This window comes from Phycodurus eques, chromosome 5 (genome assembly GCF_024500275.1).
Source record: "Phycodurus eques isolate BA_2022a chromosome 5, UOR_Pequ_1.1, whole genome shotgun sequence".
Classification (NCBI taxonomy): domain Eukaryota; kingdom Metazoa; phylum Chordata; class Actinopteri; order Syngnathiformes; family Syngnathidae; genus Phycodurus; species Phycodurus eques.
This window is the reverse complement of record NC_084529.1, coordinates 20,756,529-20,770,410: the sequence shown is the minus strand read 5'-3', so window position 1 is coordinate 20,770,410 and position 13,882 is coordinate 20,756,529. Positions and strand designations below refer to the sequence as shown.

Genomic DNA, 13,882 nt, shown 5'->3' with positions numbered 1-13,882 from the left:
GCAGTGGAAATCCTCCATCGTGGCAATAAAAAAACTACAAGACCATTACTCACAGAGGAGTGTGGCCTCACGCACGCATACGCGCGCTCACACACATACATACAGATGAATGGCCAATAAGCGTGTGCATTTATTCATCAACTGTTTAGTGCAGGGGTGGGGAACGTTAACCTATCAGGGACATATAAAGTCTATACTAAATGAATGAAAAAAACATGATGCAATGGTTGAACATACATATCATTATCCACAGTTATGAGCAGTTTATTTTTTTAAGAGGGTTTCTTTATTTTTAGTGGCCGCAGGTGTCCCAGGTCCTTACCTCTGATAATCTCTTTTAATGTAGCATTAAATGATAATCATACTTTATACTTCCCACACCATACAAGGTCCCCCCCCCCCAAAAAAAAGTTTTCTTGGCTGCTACACAGCTTAGAAATAATGTTTTCTTTGTAAAATGTCACTCTGTGAATGTTTTGGAGAATTAGGGTCTAGGATAACCCATTCAGTCAGTGAATTGGCAGACTTTCACCTGAAAAATCTCTTCTTCAAACATTCACCAATCAGCAGGTGTTATATAACGCTGCCACCTTGAAGAGTGTCTCAGATATACTCCATGAGAATTCTGTCCCTGATAAACCTGTCACTCCATGACACTGACATGAATTTTGCTGCCCATAATGCAGTCAACATATAAACCAAAAATGTTTTTTAGAAAAATAAAAAAAAAACATTTCTGCGTAATTTTTTTTTTTTTCAAATTGCAGCAGCCATACTGCAAAAAGAAAAAATGTTGAAATTAAGTTGAGTAATTTAATTCATTGACAACTCGGTGACAGATCCCGGTTCAGTTGTACTTAAACTATAAATATTGTTTTTTGCTATGAAATTAAAGCTTTAAAGGATACCGTTTGTTTTATCATGAGATTGACTGATATGATTTTCAGCAAAATTCTGTGCCTTTCCTTAAAAAATGTCACTCCATGACAGTCACTCTGTGATGTCATTTTTATTTGAACAGTTCTAAAAACGTCTGGAAGTGGTCCGACTAACTTTATAAAAATCAAACATTGCAATTTGAATGCACTTAGGAACTAGGCCAGTATCAGTACAGGAAAGTAGGACAGATGAGCCATGCTAAATTGTGCCACTTTGTTGCATATGCTATATAACACGTCCAGGTTTGACAATTATTTAGAGGATTCACCCTCAGGTCACATCTTCCCCACCCTTGGTGTTGTGAATTTAAGGGCAGACTGACATTAAAAAAAAATAAAATACAAATCTCACCTGTTTCACACCTCTTGCCAGTGAATCCTTGCGGGCAGGCACAGTTATTGGGCGACAGGCACATCCCCCCATTCTGGCACAACCCGTTACACATAGCTGAAGGGGGAAGGGGAAAAAAAAAAAAAAAAAGCCATCACTTACCGAGATGAATGAGCATCCATCCATCCATCCATTTTCTGAGCCGCTTCTCCTCACTAGGGTCGCGGGCGTGCTGGAGCCTATCCCAGCTATCATCGGGCAGGAGGCGGGGGACACCCTGAACTGGTTGCCAGCCAATTGCAGGGCACATACAAACAAACAACCATTCGCACTCACATTCACACCTACGGGCAATTTAGAGTTGACAATTAACCTACCATGCATGTTTTTGGGATGTGGGAGGAAACCGAAGTGCCCGGAGAAAACCCACGCAGGCACGGGGGGAACGTGCAAACTCCACACAAGCGGGGCCAGGGATTGAACCCCGGTCCTCAGAACTGTGAGGCAGACGCTCTAACCAGTCTCCCACGTGCCGCCTGAATGACCATTAACTATGCAATTAGACCAGCAGCAGATGTATTTGCATACGGAAAAACAGCTAATTCTCCGACGTGATTCATAATATTATTTCCTGTGATGGATGTATCTCGCCAAGGTTAACACAAACATGTTCATTATCCACGCTTAGGCTGTTTGTTAATGTGCGTCCACAAGCCGACGGAATAGAGCGGAGAGAGATTTTGCGGATAACATAAACGCCACATGCCACTAGCTCAGATGAACAAATATTAAAACTTAATTTGGCGTAAGCATCAAAGTGCAGCATCCTTTTATTTATTATGATTATTAGTTTTTTTTAATCTTTGGAAGTCTATGCCTTCAAGCTTTTAATTTCAAATATATATTTATGTATGCATGTGTTGCGGCACAGGGAACAACTGGTTAGAGCGTCTGCCTCACAGTTCTGAGGACCGGGGTTCAATCCCCGGCCCTGCCTGTGTGGAGTTTGCATGTTCTCCCCATGCAAATTGCCCGTAGGTGTGAATGTGAGTGCAAATGGTTCTTTGTTTGTATGTGCCCTGCGATTGGCTGGCAACCAGTTCAGGGTGTACCCCGCCTCCTGCCCGATGATAGCTGGGATAGGCTCCAGCATGCCCGCGACCCTAGTGAGGAGAAGCGGCTCAGAAAATGGATGGATATGTGTGTGTGTGTAATTGGTGCAGATGCTCGATAAAAACATTTTCAATCATATTTTTTTCCCCAAGAATAAGCACGCATTTCATTAAGAGACAGCGGGAGGCTTCCGGGAACGTTGTGGTCCCCGTCTCAAGCCACCTCCACGGCGCTTCTAAAAACCACAGCGTGTACCTTTGCAGACGGTTCCGTTGCCGGCGTAGCCCGGCTTGCATGAGCAGCTGTGTCCTCCGACCATGTTGAAGCACAAGGCGTTCTCGTCGCAGTCGTGCAGGCCACTCAGGCACTCGTCGTGCTCTGGGAAGGACACAAGACAATATTTAAATTATATTTTCCTTACGCATGGAAACGTGACAAATGTTTACATGCAGTGTTGGATTTAATGACTCCTGAGTAAAGTAAATAGACATTAGTAACACTGGAGGATGAGTCATTTGCGTCTCTTGTAGCATGATCTATTTGAGTCATTTCTTTTTCAATTTGTTGTTATTGTTTGGAACCTGACAGAATGATGAATCAGGCGTAAATGGACTTCTTAATGTGCGCTAATGTATCAATGAAGACATCTGTTCTGTTTTGTCATATCCTCAATGAGCCAAGGGCTTCTAAATGTGGATGTGTTTACACAGTACATTTGCACAAGCACGTAGCTGTTAAGACAAGTGTTTTCAGCAAAATCCCAACCGCTTGCATTAGCCTATGCAAAATAATACATCCTAGTTAAAATGGATCCCACATTTTTGGGGGGTCGAGGGTGTGGGCGTTCTGTACGTTCACATTTAGTAAAGCTCTTCAAACAACAACAACACAATTTCCTTATATAGGAGCTGTGAGCATTTAAAGCCAGGAACAGACATAGACCAATAATCGAGATCAAATTTGATCTCAATTACCCTCTTCCGATCAAAGTCAGCAAAAGCCTGATTATCGGATATATCTAAAAGATAATTGTGAGCAATTACCCTGTGGTGTGGGCAATGTTAAGAGTGATTTTTCCTCCGAGAATGGTAAATGTTCAATATTGACAATTACCAATCCGTGGTGTGCGTGAAACTCAGTGAATATCTAAGAATTGTAGATTGACACAATTTGGGTCTTGTGGTGCCATTTCAAAATTCGAAAACAAAATCTCACATTCCAAGATTAACAGTTTCTAAACAAGTGTCAGCTTTACAGTTGCCACGCATGGTGCTGTCAGTCACACTAAAGATGATTACAGCTACTTATTAGGGGAAGAAAATGAGGGCATCTACACACCCACGATTAATTAGGCTACAGTTTCTATTTGGGCTACTTTAGTAGACTATCCCACAGGTAAATAAATTTACGGGTATTGAACCTTAAAATGTAGTACCAAGCTAGTCTTAGTGAAACTCAGTGTAGCGTTAAAATTTAAGGGCTGCAGATGGCCTTATGCAAAGTAATCTTGTTTAGTCGTTGCCCGCAGCGGCTTATAAATGTTTTAACGATTAAGGAGTCCTGCACTTGATTTCTCAACAGAAAAGGAACATCATTTATAAAGTTGCCTCCAGTGGGCTGTAAATGAGACATTGAGAACACGGAGTTGAAGTTGCGGTGCTCATATATTGTACATGCACATCGATTTGGGCAAGCGAAATAACGATGTTTGACCATAAAGGCAAAGATTTGCATCATTTATACATTCTATTACACTGACACAGCATTAAACTCGCAGTAAAAAAAAAACGGAATTTTCAGTCTGTTTGCAGCAGCTGGAGGAATACTGCAACTCTTTATACGAGAGCGAAACAATCTGCGCCCACTTAATGAACCCTTATCCTCCGAGGTCTCGGCCAAGTTTGCTTACAAGGTGAGATTTCTCTTGTCTTTCTAATCCCGGCTGCATTGCCTTCATCTGAAAACCTTATCTTTGGAACAAAAAAGTAAAGCATTACAAAAGTGTAAAAGCATTTCAACCCTCTCCCTCAGTGACGAAAGAGGCCCTTTTAATGTATATCCTTCACTTGCCCCTGAACGGACGCAGATCGACGTACCTCCGAGACGCACAAAAGTAGAAGGCGGCTTGCCTCGGAGCTTTGCACAAATATTGCTTTCGGAGATAAGGAGATGCTTAGCGAGCTGGAAGCCAGCGTCGAGGACTTTCTTTGACCTTCGTAAAGACAAACCCATTAAAGGTCCACCGGCACTGTAATATTTGACTCATTCAGCACTACAGTCATTATTATAGTAACGGGTATGATTGTGTAATAAGCTCACACTGAAAAGAATAACATAAAAGGAAAATAAAAGTCTCACGCTCAGTTAGTTAACATTTTTCCTTTGATTGGTATACGTATATTTATGGCCTAGATGTGTTTTTCATACAAATATTGACTGTAATTATGACTTTTCACAGAGCTTAGTGATAGACTATGGCGCATTCCGACTTACAGTGCATATAAAAAGTCCACACACCCCTGTTTAAAGGTCAGTTTTTTGTGACCTAAAGCCTATACGACTCAATAGAATTATTTGTAATCGTTTTTGAGAGGGAAAGTAAATACAAAACAATAAAAATAAACAAATAAATAATATGGTTGCACATGTGTGCACACCCCCTTACAACCGGGATGCGTCCGTGTTCTTAAGTTCTGTTCTAGTAGGCTTTCATGACATTTTTTGCTGTCTAGCTGAAGCCTGAGGGGTTTGTGCTGACACAAACTTATATTTCAAACTGTTTATAATTCCTTCCACCTTCTCTAAGGCTGCAGTTCCAGCTGAGGAAAAAACGCCACAATGTAATACTACATAATAATGGAACAACTAGTTTTCTCCTAAACATGACTATGTAATTACAATACCAGAAGCCTAATATTTTCTTCTCCAAAAATGACATTATTCTTGTAATATCAAAACTTTTCGCTCGTATTTACGACTTAATTGCTATGACTTTGTCCTCCGTGAAATTACATTTGTCTCGTCATATATATATTTTTTTCTTGCAATTTTGTCTTGATGGCTGGATTGTTATGACTTTAATCCACTTTATTCATTTTCAATCTGTCGCTGATTTGCCATAATAGAGAAAAGTCAACTGCTGTAGTGTAAATTTAAGAGCACAGGGGAGACGAGTGTTTTTACCTCTCCCAAGGTCACATCTGCCCTGCCTCACTTTGAACAAACTACAGCAGTTGCATGCAAAGCGTTTCCATTCCCTTGAGTTCAGTGTTTTAGGTTATTTCGGTATTTGGGGATATTACACGTCTGCACTAAGAGCACTATAGGTGAGCCGGGAGGTAATTGTTCCCTGGCTACTGCTCTTGCTTCTCAAGGCGTAGACAGACAAACAATTGATTATGTACAGTCAGTCAGCAGGGATCCATCTTGTCCTTCCTGCTTGACTCACTCCATCCTCTGACAAAACAATAACCTTGAGCCGCCCCATCGAAAACACTCCATTCTCATCTTTAACTGACAAGATGACAGCACGTTGGTAGTACTGCGATCTAGTGACACTAATGCTGTAGTTACAGTGCAGGTCCGAGTGAACAATTCTGATTTAATGCCTATATCCGATTTATTTGATTGTCCTTTTCCATGTACATTTCAAGTGACATATATCTGATATGGCTGTGTTTAAACAGACGGACCACGTGAAACCAAAATTGCTCGTAACTAACACCACGAAGTGACAACATGGAGGTATATAATAATACAAAAATAGTACAAATAATAAATGCTACATAGCATTGAGTTGGCCTTGGCTATGTTCCATCCTATTGAATTAAATGTGTTCAAACTTATTTGTGTTGTTAGGGCATTTTTTTTTTTTGCACATAAGTCCGAGTCACTTGATTGAGTATTAGCCGCTACCTCGGCGAGGAGTGCATCCAAATTGTCTCAATTGTCCGAAATGTATTCATTCATGACACCTTTTTATATGGCTATATGGATATAATCCGGTGCATCAGTGGTTCAAACTAAGTAAACATCAGTGGTGCAGCACAAAATAATGATGCAAACACATTGCATTTAAAGATCCCATCTTAATAAATGAACAAACTAAAATCTAAAAATTGTATTTTTTTTTAATCTGAACTGGGTGCTGTACAACCGGTCTTAAAAAGTTGCAGCTTGAATAAACGACAAGCCTTCTTTGTGGAATCCCAGCACTTTTTTTTTTTACCGCATGAACCAGCAACGTTACATTGTGTAACATAAAACGAACCTATTGCTGTTTGATTTGGCAATATCGTTGCACCTCAGGATTATTTTGCCGCTTTATGACCCTTAAAAATGGAAAAAGGAAAAGAAGAAAATTCAAATTTTTTCACCTGATACCGTTCATCTGAAAATTCTGTGGCAGCTCTATCCCGTATGTATTGGATTTTTAATACACATTTTGAAGAGGCCTGATTCCGATCTGAAGGTAATCAGATTCCAATGTGTTTTTTTTTTTTTTTTTTTTTTTTAATGTATTCTGATAATAACATATGCGTGAACATAACAGAGTCAAGACAAAAAGAACCACTTGGGGTAGGTGGCTGAATTCAAATATGTAAAAATCATACGAGCGCGCCATTACATTGACAATTCCAATACCGCAGTTTGGGATGCCCTGCATTCTAAAATCCTTCCTGCCGTCACCCGGCCATCACTCTGTCAGAAACTGTGCCTCAGGGAAGCATGTCCAGTTATCTCAGGATTAAACAAGGACACACAACCCGAGGACTACAGCATACACACCTCCGGACAGCCTGCTTTAATAACAATCAACGCGAGTGCAAACCCAAGCCTCCACCTTTCATGGATTAACTACTAATCTTATTTTGGGGTAACAGATGAAGAAGAGTACCAATGACCTTCAGTATCAGAGTAAAGGGTTGTTTTTCTAGCTAAAGTCTGACCACCGCTTCTGGGCAGAGTACAAAAAGCCCATGTGGTCCAGTCAACGTCCAACTGGGATGTGAACCAATGACCTGGCACAGCGCAGGTGGTCTAAGTGTAAAATACACAGTGCAGTCGGACCCCCTGACAAGCTGAGAAGAAATCCAACTCGGGCTCCGTGCTGTTTCGTCTGGGATTAAATTTGCGAATCAGCCCTTTAATCCGGCACATAAACACTGAGCCATGAAATGAACTACCGTCAACTTAATCCTCTTTGCTCGGCGGCTGCGTGCGGAACGTGGCCCGTCAATACCGCGACATTGTTTCGGCTGACTTTGCAATCTGTTAATTGCCCGAAGCAATTGAGGACGATAAAAATGATCGTACATCATGTGAATGCACCATGTCAATAGGTGCAGGAGGGGTGGTTTTAATGTCTCTCTTCCACAGCTGTAATATTTCTTCTGCGGTCAATTTGGAGCCATCATCACTCTCTGTGGACACTTTCACAAACACAAGCAGATGTCCAATCACTTTGAACGGGCCGCAGACTCCTGCTGCCGGTAGCTTAGCATCGTCAAGTGTTTATTGTCAATTACTGCCACTGGGGCTAATGAGGCGCATCGGCATGTGTAAAGAGTAGCTCCCGAGTGTGTGCTCTATTATTCATTCGAACTTTTAACCATCGCCTTGTGTGATGTTTGCTTTCAGTGTTTCTGACAAACGAGTTAAGTGTATTTCCTTCGCTAAAACGATAATGGAACTGATGTGTTTGACCACGGTTGATCAAACTTAGGATCAGGGGCCAACATGGGCCGCAGGCACTAATTGTTGTTCAGAAAGTAGATTGCTGCAGGCTATTTTATTTTCTTGGGAAAGGGCTGAACAATTAGGAAAAGTGATTGTTTTTTTTTTTTTTGCTCCAATAATGCAATTGCGAAGTTTTTTCAGTAACATATAATGTCTGATTTTAATATGACATATTACATACTTTCAGTAGACAATAACCCTTTTCCATATTGTCACTATCGGGCGGATATCTCGTGTCCAAATTTGGTCAATTTCATATTTTTTCACAATAACGATCTGTATCAGTGGGACATATCAGTCCCCTCGTGGGTCTTTTTTTTTTTTTTTTTTAGTCTATTGACCAATCATAGCTTTCCCTTTTTGACAATGCAATGTTAATGGTTGAACATGCATGTTGTTTTTTTGTTTTCCCAAAAAGTGATGGTTTTGGGGATGCAAGGATCCTGCCCAATGTCATCGGTGTGCTGAAACTCATTCATTCATTCATTCATTCATCTTCCATTCTGCATATCCTCACTAGGGTCGCGGGCTATGCTGAAACTATTTCTAGAAAAATATAAACAAAATATTTTAAAAAATATATAAAAGCTGTATGATTTAAACAAAAACTAATGTTATTTTGGAAATATGACACCCAACAGATTCTGGACTATAGTTACTTATGATTGTGTATTTGTTATCAAGTACTCCGAGGCCAGCTACTGGATGTATGGGATGCGATATTCCAATAATTCAGTGCAGAGATTACTGCAGTAATTTGACCGAATGAGTCACGACATCAACCCCACCCCCAAGTATTAGCCGGGTTTAATCACACATATTGACTTTCATAAGGAGACGCGTGGTCCGTGCATTGCGGCGTGGTGACTTGAATGCGTTTTAATAGAGCCTACATACAATACAGTGCTGCAATTTAATCCACTGGGTTGAGGGCAGGGGCATTAATCTCCATCGAGAATCTGGGGAATTACAGTAGCACACCGTGGAAGAAAACCTGGAAATAAAACTTGCTAGTGGCACAGATTAAAAAGGAGTAGAATTGCTGGTTCTGTGGCGCACTAGTGTTCTTATTAGTACAGCTCGGAGATGTTTCGTCGCATCTTTGGAATGGTTCACTATGAATTTGTTGATGTCTTTCAGAGGTGCCCAGCGATTGGGTGGCAACTAGTCCAGGTGTACCCCACCTTTCACTCAAAGTAAGCAGGGATAGGCTCCTGATCACCATAAACCCTAATGCGGAACGGCACGATAGAAAATGGATGGATGTTTTTTCAGAGACTCAAATTCTTGACTTTTGCTCGATTCTTACCTCAGACGACAGGTACGAAAACTCCACAGGGGACCGTATGCAGCTACATACAGTATGTCAGTTTTCAAGACAGTTCTTGATTGAAAGAGCCAGACATGACAGGAGGTCTGCAGGCACTCTGCCACTTCACTCTTGTGTTCGTTTGCATTGATACAAATTGCCTTTTTAATTCCATCCACACAGGAATCCACACAGGTAGCTCGCTTCCTGGGCCGATGACGCGCGGAGGGGTGGGGGGTGGGTTGCTACAGTACTTGGCATCGCCTTCAAAAGACTTGAGAGGATTGAGGCGGATCTGCCCGCTCATCATTCATCAGTGACATTGTGCTGTTTTCAGACGAAGGATAGACAGGGCTGACTGGCTCAGATGCTTCTTGGATTTTACGCGCTGTGTGTGATCCTGGATTTACATCAAAGCTAACCATTCTGAATGTACAAAAAGCCCCTACAAAGTCTGTCAGTGTTCCTGCTGCCTGCACTTGAAGTGATGTTAAACTACCACTGAAATGTAAATTCACAATTAGTTTTTCTTTAGAAGAAAATAAGGTCACATTTGATGCAAACATAAAATACTAAAGAGAGAGAATGAGGGTCTCTCTTATTTACTTCTCAGCGTGTGGCTACACAAGGAGACAACGGGAAATGAGAGCGTTGCAGCAAAGTGGAGACTGGGGAGTATATTTCTGCAGCATCCTGAGCAGATCCCAGGAGCAAGAAGCAGTGGCTTACAGTGGTTTTCAGACTTTTTGGGTTCAGGGACTCCTCACGCCAAATAAAAGTCACTACCAAATGTACCACTAAAGATGTCAGGAAAACCTTAATAGAACATCTGAACTTTATTTGGGTTTAATCAGAGGTGCTTTAAATGGTGGCAGGTGTGTGCTGACTCCCATTTAACAGGAATGAAAATGATTGGTTAATTCTGAACACAGCCACAGCCAACTATAAGAGGGAGCGCACACTTGTGCAACCACATTATTGCAGTTGTTTATTTTTACTTTATCCCCTAAAAAAGATTTTGTTTTTAATTTGAGTTGTACAGGTTATAGGTTACATTAAAGGCGGAAAAAGGTTCGCTTTAGCTTGGTATCGTCAAAAAAGTGTCTAGACTTTTTATATTCACTGTACATAGAGACAGACAACTAATCACACCATCAGTGACTTACAATACAGTACATACATAAATAGTTCTATTAAGTAATTTAAAGTAGTTTTTACACATTTGAAAACCAATTAATAGCACAAAGGAATCTTTTATCAGAACAATTATGTTCAATTTCACAGCAAAACGTGACGCAACTGAATGAGAAGAAAACACAATTTTTACTTCGCCTAGCCCAAAATAGCAGAGCAGCAAGTTTGAAAACTGCGAAAACTGATTTGATATGCTCTGAATGTAATTTGATATGACACCACCATAACTCTCTGGAAATGTTGGGAGAATTCTGTGTGGTGTAAACAATACGACATTTCAGTGCTGCATGTCTGCCATCTGTATAAAAATGTTTTGCATTATCACAGCATTTTTGCTATGCGCTTTCGTACATATGTTCAAGATCGTTTACGGAGCTCGCACTGGCAAAGTGACTCTCACCGACATGGACGAAAGCTTTTATTGACACAATAAAGCGCTGCTTGTACCCTTTCATGCTGTATATGGAAACACTTCGAGCCAAAATTTCTAGTTTTGTCTACTGTGAGAGTCAACCAAAAGCCTTTAAAAAATGTTACATTGCTTGATGAACTGCATCTACTAATCAAATGTGTACACATGTGAGTTTATTTGGTCTTCAGTGTGTTTCTTGACAAGACTATACAAGTATTAAATTCCCGATAATAGGAGTCATGCGGCCGGTTGCCAAGCAACCGCACGTCACTTGACAACAAGATTGCGGAAAGCAACTGTGCCTGGCCGAGCCAAGGAAGCAGCACTGCTTCCTCGAAAAGTACAAGGTGACTTTTGCTATACTTTTGTCTTTGTGTGGCTTAATGCTGCATAGTGTGCAGATTGATGACTTTAGAATGACATTCAGCCCTAAACAAGTAGCAGAATTATGCTTAAATTGAATATAAGAAACTTTTTCTGGTGTTTGTTCATTGTAAGCTAAATATAAAATGTTGCTGGAGTTACAATCTCTAGCCTGAGCTTGTTGTTGTTGTTGATCTTGTTGTTTAGATTGACCTTCGTTTCAATTTAGAGAAGAAAAAAAATGGCTCTGCCTCCTTCATCACAGTCCTCCTCTTTCTCAAGTTCTCTGTCATTTTCTCTCTTCTCATCACACACGCACAGTACAGCGTATTTTCACACACCAGATGAAGACTGTCCTCACTACCAATACTAGAACAGATTCTTTTCAAATTTTCCAGCACCATTGGACAACACTTCCATTTTTCTAGACATTTCAAAATAGAAATTGATGTGCAATAAACTTCAGCTTTGACACAAGTTCTTCATTCATTTTAGCCTTAAGAATTTCCTTCCTCTGTGTGTTTGTCTGTGTGCGCACAGCCTTTACACGGTGCCAGCAATTCTGAACTTCAGTGGCTCTTTATGAATCTGCCGTAAAAAAAAATAATCTTAGGAGGAAAATGTATGACAAAGAACGATCTCTGCTCACCTCAATACAGTGGGCAAACTGCGAGAAAACAAGCTGCATGTGATGCAAATGATGCGCAATAGGTTAGCCATCTTTGATAGCGAGCTACAGCAACAACAGTAGGACAAAAGGGACAAAATACATACTGTAGGTACCGACGCGACAGGCGAAAACGTCAGATGGTAAGATTGGGATAGGGTTCGGCTTAAGGTTGCGGTTAGGATTAGGTAATACCTACAGTACGTATTTTATCTTAGTGTTGTTGCCGTAGTTAGCAGCGCATGCGCAAAGCACCGCAAATAGTGTCTTGACACAGGCCAGATCAGGCATTCCACATCCTTTGTGGCCTGCGAAAATTTGCCACATTTTTTCCTCGACTTCTGTTCAAGCCTAGTTATCCATCATACAAATTATATCATCGAATGTGTGGGGAATTATGTAATATGATGGGACACTTTATTTTTCCAGCACAGAACATTATGTAAGGGACAAGAAGTATAACTGGCTCATGCTCTAGAATACATCTCTTCCGTAAACAAAGACAGTGCAGTTCAGCCTCTGGCTAGCAAGGTGGCAGAAAATCTAACTTGTCAACCCATTTGCAATGTCATCACGCAATCGTGAATATCAGTATAGAATGAAAAAAATAAAAAAACAAGCCCTCTACAAACATGTATTCCAGCAACATTTAATCAGCTTCACGTGGGCTCTTCAGATGGAGCCAGAGTAGAGTTTTTGTCATGCATTTTGTTTGCCTTAATAAGGTGCAGTTACACAGTAGCCCTTGCTATGATACATTTATGTGGTTTCACCATTATAACCAGCCCACTGAGGGCAACCAGCAGCATCCACAGCAGTTTCAAGGAATGTCAAGCAGTGTTTTATGCCACCCGTATTGTTTTGGCTTAGCACACTTGGAATCTGTGGGTGAGCAGGTACTATCAGTTTTACCAATGGAAAAGCGCTAACATCCAATACAGGTATCATACAGTAGATTGTCTATAACAGTTTACAACTAGGTGTGTAACAGTTAAAATACCCTCAGGTCTTCACTCTATACCACAAGTTTGAGCTAGACAGTCATGTTGAGTTGCAGAAGGAGCTCAAAGCTGATTTCAAATTTCTCTGGACAGATCTTTTATGTCTGCTATTCTGCTGGCAACTATGTTAAGCTAAGCCATTTTCCCATCTAATACATAGTTGTTAAAGCTTTCTTTCAAGGGTCAGCTACTCTTTCAAATACCCTGGAGTGCAAATGTGTCACAGAGCACTTGTAAATACATTGCCGGCTGCCATTAAGGCCAGCATAGGAACTCACCTGTGCAGGAATAGTCATCGATCCTGATGTAGCCCGTATGGCAGATGCACATGAAGGAGCCAGGGGTGTTAACACACATGGTGTTCTCTCTGCAGTAGTGCTTCCCTTCAGCGCACTCATCTATATCTGAAAAGGAAAGCGGGGGAGGAGGAAAGACAAGGCAACATTGGGTCAGGCATGGATTGGATTTCTTTAAATGATCTGCAATGTCGCATTAGCGAGTGTACTTATTTCGCAATCATAGCCTAACGAGGACTGTCCAGTGACCTCCATGTAAGAAATTATTCAACTATTGAATTGTGGATTACAGACTCACCCCTTCTTCCAGATCACATAATAACTTGTTTTTAATCAATATTTTGTAAGCCTCGGTCCATGACTCGTTATTGATTTGACTTCCACTTTACTTTGTCACCTTTAACTAAACAGAAAGAAGTTTCATCCATGGCTGCCTTCCTCTGGAAATAGGTCATATTTAATGGCAACTACTAAGGTCTTGGAGGATGGTTCTTTCAGAAGTAAAAACTCACATTTTTA

The 13,882-nt window shown here is 40.8% G+C and overlaps 1 protein-coding gene across 1 annotated transcript in view; it reads right to left on the bottom strand.

Annotated features, from left to right (window-relative positions):
- The window catches only part of nell2a (neural EGFL like 2a), a 105,484-nt gene that overhangs the window by 29,664 nt on the left and 61,938 nt on the right, over nt 1-13,882 (bottom strand). Inside the window, 3 exon segments of the mRNA XM_061678008.1 lie at nt 1,291-1,386; nt 2,638-2,760; nt 13,346-13,471. Of these exon segments, the coding sequence (XP_061533992.1) occupies nt 1,291-1,386; nt 2,638-2,760; nt 13,346-13,471 (345 nt within the window).